The sequence below is a fragment of the Martes martes genome (assembly GCF_963455335.1).
Source record: "Martes martes genome assembly, chromosome: 8".
Classification (NCBI taxonomy): Eukaryota; Metazoa; Chordata; class Mammalia; order Carnivora; family Mustelidae; genus Martes; species Martes martes.
Window position 1 is genome coordinate 17,120,321 of NC_137895.1, and position 21,800 is coordinate 17,142,120.

Consider the following 21,800-nt stretch of genomic DNA (forward strand, 5'->3'; position numbering starts at 1 on the left):
TAATGTTTCTTCCTCCCCAGCTACTTCCTACTATGCCCAAGACACATGACCACAGTCTCCTAGTAACTCTCTAGCAAGTGGGCTTAAGGGACACTCACTAATTTTAATGTTAGCTCAATTAGGACATCATACTGAGAAACATGGTTGCAGAAAAGTAATTTCATGTATTGCATTTCAAAGACATAGAAATAAGAGAATTTTTTGAATATGGGCTTTAAAAAAAATATCTGGGTAGCTGCTTCTAAGATCACAGGGTTAGAAATAAGAAAGTCTGGGATTTAATCTCAGCTCTAACATTAACCAGCTGTATAAACTTTGTTAATTTACTTAACTTTTCTGGGCTTCTTCATCCCCTTCTTTTAAATCACAGTATTGCATTAAAGATGTCAATGTTCCTTTCCAGCTTGAAATTGTAGGAACCTACTCAGGGGTAATAAAATATTTAACAAGTAGGCTACTATAAATTAATATATAAATTAAAATTTGGAAAATAGATTCCATTTTATTCTTTAAATATTCTAAGCTCTTACCAAGTAATACAAGTGGCAGTGTAAATTATTCATCGCGTCATTCTAAGACCTTCCATCCCAGCTTTTAATTTTTCCTTCCACTCTTCATCTGCACCCTTCCCTTGTAATCCTCCTTCCCTGCAGATGGTCAGGATGGGAGCCAGAGATGGCTCTGGATTCTTTCACCACATGGACTGGCTTCAGAGAGTCTGTGAGCACCTAGAAATTCTTCTCAGTCTTGCGTGCATCTATGTTTTCATAGAGAAAAGAATCTTTCCAAAATTTTTGCCAGGCTGTCAGAGGAGTCCAGGACACCAATACAATGAAGAATTTGTGAATTAGGTTCTCTAATTCTTCTTTAGTTCTCACATCTTACTTAATAGGATTCTAAGAGTTCCCAGTATTACTTTCTTTAGTTGCCGGGTTCCTTTGTGCCAGCGCTGTGGGAAGCACTTTTATATTATATAACTCATTTAAATCTCAATTTTCAAATTCAGTATTACTGTTGTCACTTTATAGGTCATGATTGTGTTATTCGTGAGGTTACTTTTTAATGTCTGTCCCACCCACCCACCCACCAAGAGCTGGGGGAGCACAAGGAGTAAATCTATTTTGATCACTGTGTGGCCCAAGACCAACCATGTTGTATAGCTTCTAAAGATTTTATTTTTATTTATTTGATAGAGCACACAAGCTGGGAGCAGCAGGCAGAGGGAGAAGCAGGCTCCCCACCGAGCAAGGACCCGATGTGGGACTCGATCCCAGGACCCTGGAATCATGACTTGAGCCAAAGGCAGGCTTTTAACAGAGCCACCCAGGCGCCCTAGATTCTCAATAAATACTTGTTGAATGAACGAATTTTCAATAACTTGCCACAAGATTGGGTGATATAGCCAGGAGGCAAACTCTTATCGTTGGATCACAAAATCCAATTTCTTACCAGCACTGCCTCTGGAGAGTCAAAGTTCAGTTGTAAGGACTGGGTACCTTTCAGTCTTCTTAGATGATCTGTGGGTTACACCATCAAAGTCACTTGGGATGCTTGATAAAAACAGATTCCTGGACCCTGTTCAGGACCCCCATGGCACCCAGTTATGACGGTTTGAGAACTCACTGCCTTTGGGAATATTAGCGCTAAAATAGAGTAGCTTCTTCAAAAGGTAATGATGCAGCTCAGGGACCGTGTGCACTGCTTTCTTCGGACTTTTGGTATGCATATTTACACAATCAAGTAAAAACTGGTTTTTGAAATGAATAATTCAGTTGGACTTCCTGAAACGATTTTTAGGTTCAAGCGACAGTGGTTGGTTTTCTAGCAGCTGTGGCGGCGGTTATCCTGGGCTGGATTCCGGAGGGGAAGTACTACCTCGACCATTCCATACTTCTGTGTTCCAGCAGTGTAGCTACTGCTTTCATTGCGTCTCTTCTACAAGGCAAGTAAATTTATGAATGTCTGCCCCACGGTCTTTCACTTTCAAATAATTTGTTTTCCATGTTGACTATTTTTATTAAAATGATGCTTGTTCATTGTAAGATCAACAGGGAAAATGTTTAAATTTTTATTTAAATTCCTGTTAGTTGACCTCAATGTAATATTAATTTCAGGTGTATAACACAGTGATGCAACACTTCCATATATGACTCAGTGCTCATCAAGATGAGTGTACTCTTAATCCCCTTTATCTGTTTCCCCCAGTTCCCCCCAGGCACCTCCATTCTGGTAACTACTAGTTCTCTACCATTAAGAGTCTGTTTCTTGGTTTGCCTCTCTTTCTTTTTTCCGTATGCTCATTTGTTTGTCTCTTAAGTTCCCTATATGAGTGAAATCATATGGTATTTTCTTTCTCTGACTTATTTCACTTAGCATGGTACTCTCCATCTACATCATTGGCAAATGGCAAGATTTCATTCTTTTTATGGCTTAGTAAGATTCCATTGAATATGGATCTGTCACATCATCTTTATCTGTTCATCACTTGAGGACCACTTGGGCTATTTCCATAGTTTGGCTATTGTAGATAATGCTATAAGCATTGGGGTGCATGTATCACTTTGAATTAGTTTTTTTTGTATTCTTAGGGTAAATAACCTAGTAGTGCAATTGCTAGACTGTAGGGTAGTTCTATTTTTAACTTTTTGAGGAACTTCCATACTGTTTTCCAGAGTGCCATATCAGTCTGCATTCCCACCAAGAGTGCAGGCAGAAGAGAAAATATAAGCTTTTAGAATGTCTTATTTCAGATACACTTATATATATTATATATAAGCCTTAGTAAGTATAGAACAGGCTTTCTTTCTGTTTTTCTTTATTAACATATAATGTATTATTAGCCCCAGGGGTACAGGTCTGTGAATCGTCAGGCTTACACACTTCATAACACTCACCATAGCACATACCCTCCCCAGTGTCCATAACCTACCCCCCTCCCCCAGCAACCCTCAGTTTGTTTTGTGAGATTAAGAGTCTCTTATAGTTTGTGTCCCTCCCAATCCCATCTTGTTTCATTTTTTCCTTCCCTACCCCCCCAAACCCCCCACGTTGCCTCTCAAATTCCTCATATCAGGGAGATCATATGATAATTGTCTTTCTCTGATTGACTTATTTCGCTCAGCATAATACCCTCTAGTTCCATCCACATCATTGCAATTGGCAAGATTTCATTTCTTTTGATGGCTGCATAGTATTCCATTGTATATATATACACAGCACAACTTCTTTATCCATTCATCTGTTGATGGACATCTAGGTTCTTTCCATAGTTTGGCTATAGTGGGCATTGCTGCTATAAACATTCAGGTACATATGTCCCTTTGGATCACTACATTTGTATCTTTAGGGTAAATACCCAGTAGTGTGATTGCTGGGTCGAAGGGTAGCTCTATTTTCAACTTTTTGAGGAATCTCCATGCTGTTTTCCAGAGTGGCTGCACCAGCTTGCATTCCCACCAACAGTGTAGGAGGGTTCCCCTTTCTCCGCATCCTCGCCAGCATCTGTCATTTCCTGACTTGTTAATTTTAGCCATTCTGACTGGTGTGAGGTGGCATCTCACTGTGTTTTCGATTTGTATTTCCCTGATGCCGAGTGATGTGGAGCACTTTTTCATGTGTCTATTGGCCATCTGGATGTCGTCTTTGCAGAAATGTCTGTTCATGTCCTCTGTCCATTTCTTGATTGGATTATTTGTCTTTGGGTGTTGAGTTTGATAAGTTCTTTATAGATTTTGGATACTAGCCCTTTATCTGATATGTCCTTGGCAAATATCTTCTCCCATTCTGTCAGTTGTCTTTTGGTTTTGTCCATTGTTTCCTTTGCTGTGCGAAAGCTTTTGATCTTGATGAAGTCCCAATAGTTCATTTCTGCCCTTGCTTCCCTTGCCTTTGGCAATGTTCCTAGAAGTTACTGCGGCTGAGGTCGAAGAGGTTGCTGCCTGTGTTCTCCTCAAGGATTTTGATGGATTCCTGTCTCACATTGAGGTCTTTCATCCATTTTGAGTTTATTTTTGTGTGTGGTATAAGGAAATTGTCCAGTTTCATTTTTGTGCATGTGGCTGTCCAATTTTCCCAACACCATTTATTGAAGAGGCTGTCTTTTTTCCATTGGACATTCTTTCCTGCTTTGTCGAAGATTAGTTGACCATAGAGTTGAGGGTCTATTTCTGGGCTCTCTATTCTGTTCCATTGATCTATGTGTCTGTTTTGTGCCAGGACCATACTGTCTTGATGATGACAGCTTTGTAATAGAGCTTGAAGTCTGGAATTGTGATGCCACCAACTTTGGCTTTCTTTTTCAACATTCCTCTGGTTATTCAAGGTCTTTTCTGGTTCCATATAAATCTTAGGATTATTTGTTCCATTTCTTTGAAAAAAATGGATGGTATTTCAACAGGGATTGCATTAAATGTGTAGATTGCTTTAGGTGGCATAGACATTTTCACAGTATTTGTTCTTCCAATCCATGAGCATGGAATATTTTTCCATTTCTTTGTGTGTTCCTCAATTTCTTTCATGAGTACTTTGTAGTTGTCTGAGTACAGATTCTTTGCCTCTTTGGTTAGGTTTATTCCTAGGTATCTTATGTTTTGGGTGCAATTGTAAATGGGATTGACTCCTTAATTCTCTTTCTTCTGTCTTATTGTTGGTGTATAGAAATGCAACTGATTTCTGTGCATTGATTTTATATCCTGATACTTTACTGAATTCCTGTACAAGTTCTAGCAGATTTGGAGTGGAGTCTTTTGGGTTTTCCACATGAAGTATCATATCGTCTACAAAGAGTGGTAGTTTGACTTCTTTTTTGCCGATTTGGATGCCTTTAATTTCTTTTTGTTGTCTGATTGCTGAGGCTAGGACTTCTAGTACTTTGTGGAATAGCAGTGTTGTTAATGGACATCCCTGCCGTGTTCCTGACCTTAGCAGAAAAGCTCTCAGTTTTTCCCTGTTGAGAACGATATTCACTGTGGGTTCTTCATAGATGACTTTGATGATATTGAGGTGTGTACCCTCTATCCCTACACTCTGAAGAGTTTTGATCAAGAAAGGATGCTGTACTTTGTCAGATGCTTTTCCAGCATCTATTGAGAGTATCATATGGTTCTTGTTCTTTCTTTTATTAATGTATTGTATCACATTGATTGATTTGTGGATGTTAAACCAACCTTGCAGTCCTGGGATAAATCCCACTTGGTCCTGGTGAATAATCCTTTTAATGTACTGTTGGTTCCTATTGGCTAGTATTTTGGTGAGAATTTCCACATCTGTGTTCATCAAGGATATTGGTCTGTAACTCTTTTTTGATGGGGTCTTTGTCTGGTTTCGGGATCAAGGTAATGCTGGCCTTATAAAATGAGTTTGGAAGTTTTCCTTCCATTTCTATTTTTTGGAACAGTTCCAGGAGAATCGGTATTAATTATTCTCTAAATGTTTGGTAGAATTGCCCTGGGAAGCCGTCTGGCCCTGGGCTCTTGTTTGTTGGGAGATTTTTGATGACTCCTTCAATCTCCTTACTGGTTATGGGTCTGTTCGGGTTTCCTGTTTCTTCCTGGTTCAGTTTTGGTAGTTTATACATCTCTAGGAATGCCTCCATGTCTTCCAGATTGTCAAATTTGCTGGTGTATAGTTGCTCGTAATATGTTCTTACAATTGTTTGTATTAGAACAGGCTATCTGAAGTTGTCTCCTGGCCTTAGGTATTCTGGTAGAGTTCCCAATGAGCTCAGGAAAAAAATCTAGGTATTCACTAGTTTCTGTAAATCAAATTAATTGAGAAACTCCTTTCTGGAAATCATGCAGAGGATTTACCAGTTGGTCATTTGAGTAACAAGGATTCTAGGAATTCCGAATTTCAAAAGCAGTCCCTGTGTTAAAATTTTTTAAAGTTTGAGATTTCAAAAAATTTTCTTCACTATTTCTTTGGCAATACAAATATAACAATATGCTCAACCCAATATATTGCTGGCTATAGAGCCAGAAGATTTAAAAACTTAACTACATTAGAATTTTTCATTTAGGATATCGCTTGTTGTATTTATTTATTAAGAACTCAGCACTAGAGAACTAGTTTATTATGAAATCATAAGTATAAAGACTTTGTTCTTTTTATTATAAAATTGCCATCTTCTTACCCTTGTATCACCAGCAAGGTGAAAAATAGAAAATTCTCATGTCAGGTGATTGTACAAGTGTTAAGGTAACTTTTTTGGTTAGGTTCTGGGAATTTAGGGTAATTTATTAAAATTAAGACTTGACTTCCAAAATATTTTCAAGCATTTTGTTTTGGTACTTAAATTATATTAGGGGTAGTTTCTTGTCTCTATATAGAATTACCAGAATTCAGGGGAGTTAACACTGGCCAAAGCAGGGTGAAGTTAAGTTACTGGGAAATTTTTTTTTAAGACTTTATTTATTTATTTGAGAGAGGTAGAGAGAGAGCACACGTAGGCAGAGCAGCAGGCAGAGGGAGAGGGAGAAGCAGGCTCTCTGCTGAGCAGGGAGCCCGATGCGACGCTTGATCCCAGGGCCTTGGGATTATGACTTGTGCTGAAGGCAGTCACTTAACCGGCTGAGCCACCCAGGTGCCCCAAGCTACTGGGAAATTAATTTCTGGTAACAAAACAAAACAAACAAACCCTAAAGCATTAGCTTCTTTTTCTTTAAGTTCATTTGGTTCTGTTTTCTTTCTAATCTTGTTTTCTTTAGAGAGGTTTGTTTAAAAGTTTTCAGTAAAAACTATTTTATTGCCTAGGATTTTCAAAATCATAAGAATCCAGACCTTTAAAATATATTTACTTAAGGTTCCTTACTTTGAATAATGTGTATTCTAATTTTATGAGAGCTTGACCTTTATATATGTATACCACATACTATTAACCACCTTTTGTAGGTGAGAAGACTGACCCAGGAAAGGTGACTTCTCTAGTTTCATCAGCTGGTTTACATAAAATGAGAATTACAGGGCTGTTTCCTGACTCCCAGCTCTTTCCACTGGTCCATGCTGGTAAAATATCTGTTTTCAGCTGAAAAGATATGGATGGCATTCTGTCCTAGGAGAACTTTCCATATCAGTCTTTAAATGTGCTGACTTTGAAAGAAGAATTCTGTAGGATTGCATCTTGATTGTTACATAATGCATTTAAAATTTTTTTCTGCTATTGCATTTTTCCCCAATATTATGCAAAATGTGAGTCTGTAGATTGAAAATGTCTCCACAATATAAGAAGTGAGACATTGTTTGAAGCAAGACGAAAATTCTACTTTTAATAATTTTGCCTTTATGGGTTGGTAGAAGACATGGGACTAGAATTACTTGCAAGTTCTGTGACTTTAACTTAAAACCTATTCCCAGGACCTCAGTTTTATTATCTATAAAATGAGTATGCTAGAATAAAATCATTTTGAGTCATTGTCGGTATAAAAATGCAGGGAGATTCTGTTGGATTTTTTTCCTGTAGCCATATTTAGGCTTCCGTATTGGTTTATGGTTAGCATCTAAGTGCACTAATCTTGAATATTCTCTGCACCTGCATCCTCTACATTTTGGCCTGAGAAAATGTATGCAGCGGGGTATGGTTATAATTGTTGTCATCCTCCCTCACCATTTCTATGATTCAAGAAAATAAATATTTAGGAGTGCAAATACACAGTCATGTTTTCATCCTCTCTAGTTGGAAGTTCATAGATAGAAACTTTGGTTTTAAATAATATCCTATAGGGTTACCTCTGTGATGCAGTTGGTTCAGTGTCGACTCTTGGTTTGATCTCAGGGTTGTGAGATCGAGCCCCTTTTGCTCACCCTCTCTCAAAATAAATAAATAAATCTTTAAAAAAAGAAAAAGAAACTTCTTTAGAGACTGCTTTTTGTGTTTTGGCCTCCAGTGTTCAAATTTTAATTATTTCACTCCTCTGAATGCTTCATCACTTTTATTTTTAAACTTTTTTTTTTAAAAGATTTTATTTCTTTATTTGTCAGAGAAAGCGAGGCAGAGTGGCAGGCAGAGGCAGAGGGAGAAGTGGGCTCCATGCTAAGCAAGGAGCTCCACGTGGGACTCAATCCCAGAAACCTGGGATCATGACCTGAGCTGAAGGCAGCCGCTTAACTGACTGAACCCCCCAGGCATCCCCATCCCTGCTTCATCACTTTTAAAAAATAAAACGAAGCAAGCGTTCTGGCTACCACCATGTAGACAAATCTGTTTTTTTGGTCTTCTTCCCAGTTGCTGTGCATATAAATATGTCTCACCTTTCTTTGACATTTTCATACTTTGAGGGTTAAAATAAACTCTTTGGGTTTGGTACACACAAAATACATTACACCTGAGACATAAAAGTTATTAAGTCTGAAACTTTAGCTTTAATGTTATTTTACAGTAGCTTTTCAGGTCTCCAGATGCAACACTGAACTTCTGAAATCTTCTATGATCCCTACTTGGAATTTGTTGAAAGGCATTTTGCCAGAGCATTAGAGTAAAATGTTTTGTTTGCTTTAGTCAACTTATCTAAGCAGTCTGACTGGAACTGATGGGCTGTTGGTCTAGCCTTTATATTTCGGAATTCAGGGGATTGATTTTCTCTAAATCACAGCATAAAAAGTAATGAGTTTTCTTTCTTCTAGGAATAATAATGGTTGGGGTTATCGTTGGTTCAAAGAAGACTGGCATAAATCCTGATAACGTTGCTACCCCCATTGCCGCTAGTTTCGGCGACCTCATAACTCTTGCCATATTAGCCTGGATAAGTCAGGGTTTGTACTCCTGTCTTGGTAAGTTAATTTGGAATTAAATATAATGTGTTATTCAGAGTCCATTCAAGTGAATTTATTCATCTATCCTCATATAGTTTGTGGATTCTATACAGATTTATGGTATACTTTAAAGTAAGTCTAAAGTACATTTAGTTTGAAGAAGTAAGTCTCAGATACATGATTTTGAACTAAAGAAAGGGCTTTAACTTGACAAAGGCAGTCATTTATTAAGGGAAACGTCCTTTAGTATTTAAAATTACCTTAAATTATTTAATGAGTTGGTCGATAAAACTTGATGTTCAAGGAAAATTCTTCTCATTTAGAAATAAGATATGTCCACTTGAAACAAGGCAGAAGACAATAAGCGAGCAATGGCCTAAATGTAGTAAAAGATTGTTCATTTAGGTCTTGAGTTTTCATTGTTGTTGTGAAATATACAAGGAGTGCTGTATAGACAAGTATATTCAGGGCAACGTTCGACTCTTTCCTCTTCCAGTCAAGCAAAGCACAGAAAAGGAGTTATAATAGTAAAGGGATAATCTGCTTTAATTTATTTTGGGGGTGATAATTGGTCATACTTTTTCTCTCTGTTTTATACAATTCAGAAATTCATACTGACGTCAGGGATTAAAATATGGCCAGGATTAGAGAATGTGACTTAATGATCTTCTCCTCCTCTTCACTCATTCATTTCCCCAGTCATAGGCAGGCAGCTGGATGACTTGTAGACGTCATCTCCCCCACAGAAATGGGCTGCTAACTGTGTTGGGGAAGGGAGACTGTCGTCAATAGGCTGGATCCCAAAAGACAAGATGAGTTAGGTATGGTTAGTGTTCCTTTCCCTGGTCTTACGAATTAGACGAGTGTGTGAGGAGGAGTGGGGCGGAGAAAGGGAGGGGAGAAGACATTGAAGTGTTTCTGCCTATTATTATTCTACGGGTCTTGCCGGAAACTTTGAGGGTGGGGTGGAGATGGGGTCAGAAGCCTGGTAGTGTTTCTGGGATGGGTTCTCTTGCATACAGAAACAGGAAAGGTGTCTTATTTGCAGACTGGATTGCTCAAAATACCACAAAGTCATTTGTAACCCATTTCTCAGCTAGCTGGTTGAATATCAGGGTGTTTCCTCCGTAAGTCCTAGAGTGAGAAAGTAAGAGAATGCCAGTGAAGAAGGTTAGCCTAATAAATATGACAGTTGTTATAATGATATAAACTCAGTATGTGAGATTCCAGAAGGTGAATCAACTTTGGGGGAAAATCATGTGTGCTGATTTTTTTTTTTTAAATCAATGTCTCTTTTAAAATTATAGTTGATGTAACAATGAAGGGTTTTCTGATGTCCGTGTTGGAGTATGTGTCTTCATTGTGAACACCAGGGGGCCTCATAAGACCAGCGCAGTGTTAGCGGTAGTCTCACTGCAGGAACGGGCACATTTAAATTCTGAGACCCCATTCATCCCGCTGTGCCGCCTGGTTCTTGGAAACAAAGTTTAATTCCTGAACTATGTTGGAAACACTTAGCAGTCTTTAGAGATAAGAGGATTTCTTGGCCGCTCTAGGCTTTTGTTACAAATAGAGGCCCTGTGTTGCACCGCTTCCAAAGAACAGGGCATTGAGGAAAGTCTCTCTTAACGCCTCACCTAGAATTTTGGATGCTTAGAGTGACTTGGAACAGCTCCCCTCTTGTCTTGTCAGTTTGGATGCATGTCCCGAAGCTCACTCTACATTCATTCAATGTGTTTCTTTTGGTTCTGATAAAATTTACTGATTTCTGATATCTGAGGTAAATACAGGATTTTTCCCCTTTGTACCTCGCCAGTTCTCCACAAAAAGGGCAAAACAAGCCCAGAGCTTTGTTTATTCCTGTTGACTTTGTGTCATCATGGAAGTCTTTGTTGCTTAGATAACAAAGGTAAAGGTTTAGTCTTGTGTTTACAGCCTCTGGGAGTCAGCGGACTCGTTATCTTCTACGTCCCTCCTCCTCCCTTTCTTGTGCTCGTTACTCCTGCCCACTGGACTCACACAGTTACTGATTCTCATGCGTCAGTTACTGATTCTCATGCGTCAGGCATGATTTTTCTCTTTTCTTTCTTCTGTCATTCCCTTCCCCTTCATTGAGGCCAGTCAGAGGACTCCTTTTCAATGCTAAATTCATACGTTTCCCTGATGTTAATTGATCTTTTCCTCTGAATTCCTGTAGCCCTTCACTGATAACTTCTCTTGTGATGGTTTTTTACATTTTACTGATCATTATAGCTTTTTGTGTAAATGTAGTACCTTCCTTTATGAGGGTATAAGCTTCTGAGGACAAAATTCTGTGTTTTTCCAATCAATCAATCAGTCAATCTATCTGACTCCCTTAGGGCCATATACATAAATGGATATTAAATAAATAACACTTGGTGTGAAATGCTTTATTTCTTTGGAAAGCTATCCAGTTAATGTGAATAGAAGCTATTCGGGACGTCATACACACATGGAAATAGAAGATAGATATCTTCAAGTGATTTTGCTATGTTCTTTGTCCAATAGCAGAATAGATTGTAACCAAAAAAATGACCCTTTCAATGAATACTTAGTATTAGGGAAATATTGGAAGAGTATCTTGCCTTAGCAGAAAGTATCAGGGGATTAGTATCCCTACAGAGAAATTTAAATGGCAGCATATGGCTAGGAAAGATCTTGAAATAGAAGCAAAAATAGAAAGTTAGTTTAGAAAATAATCTAAGCTCTGAACTATGATATGCTTTGGTGTGACTTGCCGAGAAGATATAAAGGCATTTATTCATTCATACAGTAATGTTTAAACAGTAGTAATTTTAAAAAGCTATTAAAAGGATGCGGTTAGGCCAGCAACCAGAATATCTGTACCTAGTGATTGCTGCCCTTTCTTTCTTCTTGTTTGCATACTTTTAAGAGGATTTTAAGAGGGCGCCTGAGTGGCTCCCTGCTCAGCGGGGAGCCTACCGCTCCTTCTCCCTCTCCCCCTGCTTGTGTTCTGTCTCTCTCTGTCAAATAAATAAATAAATAATCTTTAAAAAAAAAAAGAATTTTAAGAACTCTTTTCAGTTATTTTATAACTCCATGGCTATCTAATTCTGGTATGTACATGATTTTATTGATTTGACACACTGTCAGCTTTTCTCTTTTTAGGCAAGATCTGAGAAGCAGAATGTTGATGGATTTCTCATTCTTTGAGGTTAACTTTAAAACGATGGCTCAGTTGAAGCCATAGAACAATCACGATCATCCTTAGGTAGCTCCAATCTGTAGAAACCGACAGGGAGGCCAGCTAGTTAATTACAAGGCATTCTAGAATATCTCTGCCTGGGTGTGAGTAGTGATATGAGTAGAATCTAAATTTTTCTTGCATGTCAGTCTTCAGAGATTATCAGCACTCACCATCTTAGTTTAGAGTGATTCCTGGAAGGTCAATTTAGTGAGAAAATTCTGATAGTTATAATAGAGGGTATTAAAAAAGAAATTGACAACTTACCATGCCCCTTGTTTTGTTGCTCACACACAAACAGCTGACATATAAGAATGTCACTCATTGGGCGCCTGGGTGGCTCAGTGGGTTAAAGCCTCTGCCTTTGGCCCGGTCGTCATCCCAGCGTCCTGGGTATCCTGGGCGTTCTGGGATGGAGTCCTGCCTGGGGCTCTCTGCTCAGCGGGGAGCCTGCTTCCCTCTCTCTCTGCCTGCCTCTCTGCCTACTTGTAATCTCTTTCTATCAAATAAATAAATTAATTAAAAAATTTAAAAAAATTTTTTTAAAAAGAATGTCGCTCATAGCAGCTACGTATTTCAGAAGAATTTAGGGTAAGAATAATGAATGTTGTTAATGAAAATTGTGTGACAGTTGTTTGCAAAACACCACCAGCAATCCAATAAAAGGTAGAAGCCATGAATCAGAAAGATGGCTATTATGTTTGGCCGATAAGTGGAATCACAGCAATTTGAACCACTCTAGCTGTGTTCATCCTTCGTTTTCTGTAGTTTACGTATGTCACAGAATCAATACTAACGCACACAGACATTTCTTAGGCTTTAAATTCTGCAAAGCTTTATCTGCACACCTGTATTCATTCCTATTGCTGCTGTAACAAATTACCACAAACTCCATGACTTAAAACAACAGAAATGAGGGGCACCTCGATGGTTCAGTGGATTAAGCATCTGCCTTCAGCTCAGGTTGTGATCCCAGGATCCTGGGATTGAGTCCCGCATTGGGCTCCCCATTGGGGAGCCTGCTTCTCCTTCTCCCTCTCCTTCTGCTGCTCCCCCCGACTCTGCGCTCTCTCTCTCTTTCTCTCTCTGTCAAATAAATAAATAAAATCTTATGAAAGAAAACAACAACAGAAATGAATCTTCTTACAGTTCTGGATGTCTTATACAGGGCTAAAATCAAGGTGTCAGCAGGGCTGGCCTCTTCGGGAGGATTTTAGGGGAACGCGCATTCCTTGGCTCGTTGATCTGCTGGCTGCCAGCATTCCTTGGCTTGTAGCTGCATTACTCATTCTCTGCTTCTGCGGTCACACTGCCTACTCTTCTGAAGTCAGATCTCCCTCTAACTTCCGCCTGGGAGGACACCTGTGATTACATTTCAGGCTCACCCTAATGATCCAGAATAACTTCCGCATTTCAAAATACTTGACTTACATCTGCAAAGTTTCTTTGGCCGTATAAGGTAATTATTCACAGGTTCTAAGGATTAGGATGTGGATGTGTTGAATAACGGCTGAATAATGACCTACTGTAATACCTGTTGTGATATACTCAGAAATTAATACAAAATATTATTTTGACTAGGATCATTGAAGTATATTTCATTTTGAAGGAAGACATTATTTAAATTTTGATAAATGTTGATAAAATTTGAAATTAAATTTGATACTAAATTTGGCTTTTAATCATCCATTTTTCTCTTGCTGATTGTGTCATTAGTGATTTTCTGAAGGCAGTTCTTTAATTTTATGACATCTATAAAACACCAGTATAGCCTACAAAGAGAAATGTTTTAGAATCTTCCCTTTTCCTATATTTGTAATTTTTCCTTAGCCATCAGAATTAGGTTAGGTCCTAGCCAGGAAAAAGATAGGAGTGTCCCATGCAATCATAGTTTGGTAGGAATAAGCATATTAGACTTGGCAGGAAATTGAGATAGAACGTGTTTACAGTCAATCAGTTTTAGAAATTTTTATTTCTATCATGTTTTCTCCCACTTTTTAAAGTTCTGCATATCCTGGACCTAGATACATTTAATGTTAACATTTTATCCCATTTGCTTTGTCTTTTGTTCTCTCTCTATATATGTATGTATATATATTTGTGTATGCTTTTTCTTTGTTTTTAAGACATTGACATTTTTGAAGACTATAGTTCCCCCTCCTTTTTTTCATTGTTAGAATTTTTAAAAATTGAGCTACAGTTCACATGCCACACAGTTCACCTTTAAAAAGTGTACAATTCAATGATTTTTAGTACATCTGTAACATTGTACAATCTGTTGTATAATTCCAGAACATTTTCATCACCCCAAAAGAAACCTGTAGCTATCACTCCCCATTCTACCCTTTGCCCAGATCCTGCAACCAGTAATCTACCTTCTATGGGTTTGCCTGTTCTAGACATTTCCAAAAAATAGAATCATCCAACATATAACCTTTTATGTCCAGCTCCTTTCAGTTAGTATGTTTTTAAGTTTCACCTGCCTTGTAGCATGAGTCAGCCCTGAATAATATTCCATTGTATGAATATACCACATTTTGTTTATCCATTTACCAATTCATGGACGTTTGGGTTGCTTCCATTTTGGGGGCTATTCTGAAAAAATGAGGCTATGAACACACTTACACAAGTTTTTGTGTGAACATATGTTTTCAGTTCTCTTGGTATTTACCTAGCAGTGGAATATATGATAACTCTGTTTAACTTTTTAAGGAACTGCCCACTCATTATTTTTAGCTTATGTACTGAGAAAATTTTACCCCACTTTGAAAGTTCAAGCGGTGCTTCTGGGGTTGGGATGGTAGGTGCTTCTTTCCACTTCAGATGTCCTTCCAGAAATTTAATGTTGAGAGTGACTTAAAAGCTGAGTAGGGTGCTCCTCTTTTGACGTAGTAAAATGAAAGGGTAATGAAGTCATAAGATGATCTGACCTAGCAGAATAGTTCTTTTCACTTGTGTTTAGTGGATTTTGCCTTTAGTTTCCTGTTTGTTCCTATAAAGAGGCCGTTGTTAATCTTAGTTGTTAGGAGGTGAGAATTGCCTTCTAATTGGGATGTTATTTACCCTTATTTAATATTTTAACAAGGAGAACTGGGAATCCATTCAATAAAGTTTTCTTTCAATCTTCTATAAAATTCATGAAGAAAATGACAGTATGTATAACATTAAGTCATATTGCTTTAAATGGAAGAAAACATTCAAATGGATTTGTGAGCATACTTATTTTGAAGAGGTGATCTAAAGATAAAATTTGGTTGGATATTATTTTAATAGTTATAATAATTGTGTATTCCTCCCTGATTGGAAAAAAATTGAGCTTCTATCTGGTTCCAACATTTTTAGTCATAGGTAAGGGATCTCTAAATATCTTAAGATGAGGAAATATAAAATTCAATCAAAGATAAGATTCTGGGGGCGCCTGGGTGGCTCAGTGGGTTAAAGCCTCTGTCTTCAGTTCAGGTCATGATCTCAGGGTCCTGGGATCGAGCCCCGCATTGGGCTCTCTGCTCAGCAGGGAGCCTACTTCCTCTTCTCTCTCTGCCTGCCTCTCTGCCTACTTGTGATCTCTCTGTATGTCAAATAAATAAATAAAATCTTAAAAAAAAAAAAAAAGATTCTGGGTAAGGATTGAAGAATTTTGTGAGATGCCAGAAAAATTTAGTAACACCTTGATCAGCTAAAATGATATTACCAAAAATGTTTTGGGATGGTGTTACTATTTTAAGAAGGGGTAGGCAACTTTTGTCCCTGGGGATATTTAGAATTAAGTATAAAAATATTTGAGAATCAAATTCATGGTATTTGCCAAAAGAGGCAAAACATATATTTTTAAATATACTTTTACTAAGCCCATCAGAGAAACATGTCAGTCTTCTAATTCTATCTTAAATTTATAATTAAGTAATTGACTTACTCTTATGACTTTTAAATATAAATATTCCAAAATTGTATGCATTATGTGAACATTTATAAAACCTTAAAGACTTGCCATATTTGTACATTTAATCTATTTGATTTATAAAGATTATCTTAAGTACTTGGAAACTTTTGAGAGACTTGAGAAATGTCTAAGTCAATAGAATATCTTAGGGTATTTAACCAAGTTTGTAAATGTGACTAAATATTATTCCAAACACTTCAGAATAATTTTTGGTTGGATGCTAGACATTGTGAATGTAATAATGTTAAGTGTTCAATTGTTTTGTTTTTCTTTACGAAGTGTTTGACTTTGTTCCTGTAGGCAGTTTATTGTGGATTAGCTTGAGCCTTTCAAGGCTTGGTTTCAAGCTCTGTTGAGTAGAGGTTACACTAGGGCTGGTCCTACTACGAAGATGTGACACTTCTTCATCTTCACTAAATGTTCTCAACGTTTGAAGAGGCCTCTCCTCTCTACACGATTAGCCCTTGAATTGATTGACTTCCAGCCCTCTGTAAACTCTGGGAATTTTTCAGCTTACAACTCCACAATTATTCTTGGCCTAGCCTTGTAGAGTTCACCCTAATGCATGCATGGCTTAGTATTCAGTTCACGAACTCTTTCTCTGAGAGCTTCCTCTTCTCCAGTATTTTATCCTATAAATTCCTGCTGCCCTAGCCTTACTCTGCTGGAGTTTTCCCTTCCTGCATGGTGGTCTGGGACATGCCTTTAGTTAAAAAGCTGAGGCTGTTACAAGGCTTATCTCATTTCTTTCCCTTCTCTCAGGGAACACAGGCTTGCAATGCTTGTTGTCTAGTGTCTGAAGACTGCTGATATCTACCCATATATCTCTATCTATTCTAGTCATTTCTGAAAGCACTTAAAATTTTGTTCAGAGGTGACATACAACATGTCTACAAAGCAAGACAAATAGCTAAGCCCAAAGTCAATGAGGCAGAGAAATATATTCACTCTGTAGGGAAGCATAACAAGAATGGAGAGAGAATGAATAATTGTGATCAAGACAGTTTACCACAAAGGGGTTATAGCAGAGTCTTGGCAATCTGCTATCTCAGTGTGTTCCAGATAGCAAGATGTTAATGATAATGGCAGTGATAATTATTATGATAGTAAGTGTTCAATGACTGTTAGCTAGGTACTTGGGCACTATTCTACTTACATGTACTCATTCTCTTAAGAGTCACAATAACTCCATGAAATAGATACTATTATTAATGCCATTTTATAGATAAGGAAATTGAAGTTTATAGGAGTGAAATTTCTTGTCCAAGGTAGGTTATAACACCGAGATGTGAAACTAGGTGATCTGGCCAAACTATGGTTAACACAGTGTACTGTATTCTGTCTTAGCATATTAAGGGTTCTGAGAAGTTCAGCAGTGAAGAGAAGTGTTTACCTTTATTAAACTTGGTTTTTTAATTTAATTTTATTTTTTTTTAAGATGTAATTTATTTATTTGACAGACTGAGATCACAAGTAGGCAGACAGGCAGGCAGAGAGAGAGGAGGAAGCAGGCTCCCCGCTGAGCAGAGACCCTGATGCGGGGCTCAATCCCAGGACCCCGGGAACATGACCTGAGCTGAAGGCAGAGGCTTTAACTGACTGAGCCACCCAGGCGCCCCTAGTTTTTCTATTTTATTTTGGAGCTTGGAACACTATTTAGTATCAGGGCTATCTATTATCAATTGATCGGCCAGTATTCCTTGGAATGCTTGTACTGTAAGATCCTTATAAGTAAAAATAATATCCCATTTAACTTTAGAGTTAAGAGTTACTAACTTTGGGGCGCCTGAGTGGCTCAATTGGTTAAGTAGCTGCCTTCCACTCAGGTCATGATCCCGGGATCCCAGGACCACTCAGGTCATGATCCCAGGGTCTCAGGATCGAGTCCCCCATCGGGCTCCCTGCTCAGCGGGCAGTCTCCTTCTCCCTCTCCCTCTCTGCCTGCTGCTTCTCCCTGCTTGTGTGTGCGCATGTGCGCGCGCTCTCTCTCTCTGTGTCAAATAAATAAATAAAATCTTTAAAAAAAAGAGAGAGTTACTAACTTTGGTATCAGATGCCATCTTTTCCTGACTCTCCCTATTTCCTAGCCACGTTCTTAAGCTCCCAAGCTTCAGTTTCTTCATAAAATAGAGACGGCAGTATACCTCATACTTGCGAGGATGGTCACACGAGATGATGCCTTAGAGTCACTTAGCACAGTAGGAGGCCAAATAAATGATGGTTTTTTTTACTGTTGTTGTCCTTCTTGTTATTATGGCAGTTCTCATCCAGCTCAGATAGCTATTTCAGTAAATGTTTATTGGATTCATGGATTTATTTCCAGTTACATTATTTAATATTTTTACCTTATCCACAGTTTTAAATTTGTGTAAAGTTTAGAGAAAATACATAGCCTGTAAATATGTTGGATAACATCCTATCTCCTGGGAAACTTGTACTTTTAATATCTATATTTGCCACATGATTAGAAGAGATTGAAATGTTGTCTCTTTTTTAATTTTAGACAACTATTACTACATTTCTCCATTAGTTGGTGTCTTTTTCTTGGCTCTAACTCCTATCTGGATTATAATAGCTGCCAAACATCCAGCCACAAGGACAGTTCTCCACTCGGGCTGGGAGCCTGTCATAACAGCTATGGTTATAAGTAGGTTAGTATTAAAATGTGTGTGTGAATGTGTTCTATATACCTATACCTGTGTATATATTAAAATATCAGCAGCCTATTTTTATTTCTTGGGTCAATTATCTTATATAGCCTGGTCTTTTTTTTTTTTTATCACAGGTAATAGGGAAATTAATCCCAGGAATTATTGAAATGGGTAGACGAGTTTCAGACTTTTTTCTAATCAAATCCTTACCAGATTGATGAGTAAGGGTTCATGGTGTGTGTTTGTGTGTGTATGTGTGTGTGTGTGTGTGTGTGTGTTAACCCGACTTCACTTATTTTTAATAATAAGTTATTCACATAAGTATCAGAAAGCCTTAGAAATGGACATGCCATTTGACTACTGACAGTCCAACAGGACACAGGGTATAACTAAGGATATATGCAAACAATAAAGTTGTAAGAATCCTCCTCACAGTGGGATTTTTAACAACAACAACAACAACTAGAGAGATCACCTTAGAGGTCTAGCAACCAGGTAGCAATCCAACAAATTGTAGTGTAGTCACCAAATGGAATATTAACCACTAAAAATAACAAAGTTTATATTGACATGGAAAGATGTTCACTGCACATTTGGTGAAAAGAGCAAGCTAGAAAAGAGTACGAATTTCCTGTTAAACATGGTATATTGACCCACATTTATGTTCTTCCTTCCTGAAACTACTAAAATGACAGTAATAGAACAGAAAAGCTATAAAACCACAAACGGAAGGGGAGCAGAGAGGACAGCAGGTGCGAGAATCTACAGAATTAGTAAAATAGGAATCAGATGATTTTTAACTGAACTAGCAGAATGGAAAAAGCTAAAACCTCACCTCCTGCAGGGTGGGGGGACACCCATAAGAAGCAAGTGGATCTGAGAGCTGAGCCTCAGAAACCTGGAAAGGTGGAGGAAATAGAGGCACTAAGTATTTCTCAGAGCTGAAATGAAGATCATCGGTGGAAAGTTGATTCAAGAGGCCATTAGATCCTAAAAGCCTTTCTCCAGCTTGACCACCTGGGGGACCACCCTCTTTCCGCCCCCCCCCCCCGCCCCTTGGCAGAAGACAAGAATTCACTCTGAGAGACTGAACCAGAGAGTATGTGGGTTTGGGAACACCTGCACATGTGAGGGCGCAGGTTACACACTGTATGAAAAATAGGATTAAGTGAAAATCTAGACGCTGAGCAGTGAAAACCCTATGCCCCTTCCTATTCTTTGCTTGTGGAATGTTGGCAGTCAGGCCTCTACCCCCAGGCAAAAAATGAGAATAATTCTTTTCTGGGGAAACTCATCCGCACAAAAGAAAAACTTGTGGATATTGACCCTTGTGGGTCCCTTGGTGAAAGAGCTGCTTGTGCACCTGATGCTTCTTCAGGAAGACTGCCCTCTGATGAGCTCTGCCTCCGTACACAGAAGGCTCCAAGTGTGCTCTGCAGTGCCCCTCACGGAGAAGCTGACAGTGAAAGGATCACCGGACATTTGATTAAGGCTTCTAACATGAAAGACAGAAGGCAGAAAAATGGTACTCAAAGAAAGTACAGGGATCGTTGAAAGACCTCAAAAAACTCTCCTCAGTGTCTTCAGAGCAGTAAGAGAATGTATGGCATCCATAATGCAAGAACAGAATGCTCTAATAAGGAGGATTTAAGAAGTAGGAAGAGCTCTTGGGAATTAAGACTACATAGGGGCACCTGAGTGGCTCGGTCGGTTAAGCAACTGACTTGATTTTGGCTCAGGTCATGATCTCAGGGTCCTGGGATCGAGCCCTGCATTGGACTCTGTGCTCAGCAGGGAGTCTGCTTATCCCTCTCCCTCTGCTCCTCCTCCTGTACTCTCTCTCTCACAAATAAATAAATAAAATCTTCTAAGAGATTTTTATTTGAGAAGGAGAGAGAGCATGAGCCCAGGGACAAGGACAGAAGGAGAAGGAGAAGCAGGCTCCCTGCTGAGCAGGGAGCCCAATGAGGGGCTCGATCCCAGCACCCCGAGATCATGACCTGAGCAGAAGGCAGATGCTTAACTGGCTGAGCCACCCAGGTGCCCTTAAATAAATAAAATCTTTAAAGAAGAACATATATAAATAGCTGAGACAAAAAAGCTCAAAAGTAAGAAGACAGAGCCGAGATACTATTCTGGAAAATAGAACAGAAAGCGGAGGCAGGCACCTGGAGGCAAACAATAAGGAGAAGAAATTATCAAAGAAATAATACAAGAAAGTTCCCCAGGACTGAAGACCACAGGCTTCCAGCTTGTTGGGCCCATTGAGTACCTAGCACGGTGAATGCCAGGAGAGAGCCTAATCAAAGGACATTACTATACATCCCAAAATATTCTAGAGAAAAAAGATGGTTATACATGAAGCATTGGGAACCTGAATGATGTCCAGTAGCAACACCTAAACTTACTCCTTCAAAATTCTGAAGGGAGATTATTTTGAACATAAGTTGTGGTTGCAATATCAGCCAGATGTAAGGGTGGAATCAAGAAATTTTCAGGCAATCAGGATCTCAAAAAGTTTACTTCCCATATGCCCTTTCATATAAACACTGGTAGAAGATAATGGTCTATCAAAATGAGGAAATAAATCAAGAAAGGTGACACAGGAATAAAAACCCATTCTGTGAAAGCCGATGGTTCATTTTTCTGTGATGTAGATTGCTTTTTCCTGGAAGATTCAGACAATAGGGTCCTATGAAATGTTGGGACTTGGTCATGGCATACAGACCAAGACCCAGTGTGGGAGACTGAAGGAAGGTGCAGGGTGACAGCCATGTAATGCGCCTAGAGGCCACCATCCGGGTTGGCAGGACAGAGGGCTTAGGGAGGAATGTCTCTAGGAAACAAAAGTGAAATTGATGAGTTACCTGATGAGTTTGACTGTATTCAGAAGCATTTCACTAACTTTGTTAGAAAGTTGAAAGCAAATTAGTAGTAAGTACCCCAAAATTAGGAAAAATATGGGCCAAAGCAACAAATAAAAGTGAGAAATCTAATAATACACTTGATGGTTCCGTTGTGAATAATGATTCCCTTGTTACAATAAAGTAAACCCTAAATATCTCTCACCCAAAATTGTTATAACCAAGTTGGCAGAATAGGAAGAAGGGAATTATGAAGAATCCCAAGTGGGGAGGGGAAGTGCAAGTGAGATTAAGTCCCCATCTGTCACAGTGGAAGTCAGTAGGTAAATGTCTAAAATTTAAAATCAGGGAATCACAGTATAAACATGTTATTT

At 38.6% G+C, this 21,800-nt stretch overlaps 1 protein-coding gene across 3 annotated transcripts in view; it reads left to right on the forward strand.

The window, feature by feature from the left end:
* Positions 1 to 21,800, forward strand: part of SLC41A2 (solute carrier family 41 member 2) — a 119,219-nt gene that overhangs the window by 57,618 nt on the left and 39,801 nt on the right. For all 3 annotated transcript variants that reach the window (XM_080812491.1, XM_080812492.1, XM_080812490.1), the window contains exons 5-7: positions 1,798 to 1,942; positions 8,617 to 8,763; positions 18,415 to 18,562. In XM_080812491.1, coding sequence (XP_080668617.1) covers positions 1,798 to 1,942; positions 8,617 to 8,763; positions 18,415 to 18,562 — 440 coding nt within the window. The remainder of the gene's footprint in view (positions 1 to 1,797; positions 1,943 to 8,616; positions 8,764 to 18,414; positions 18,563 to 21,800) is intronic.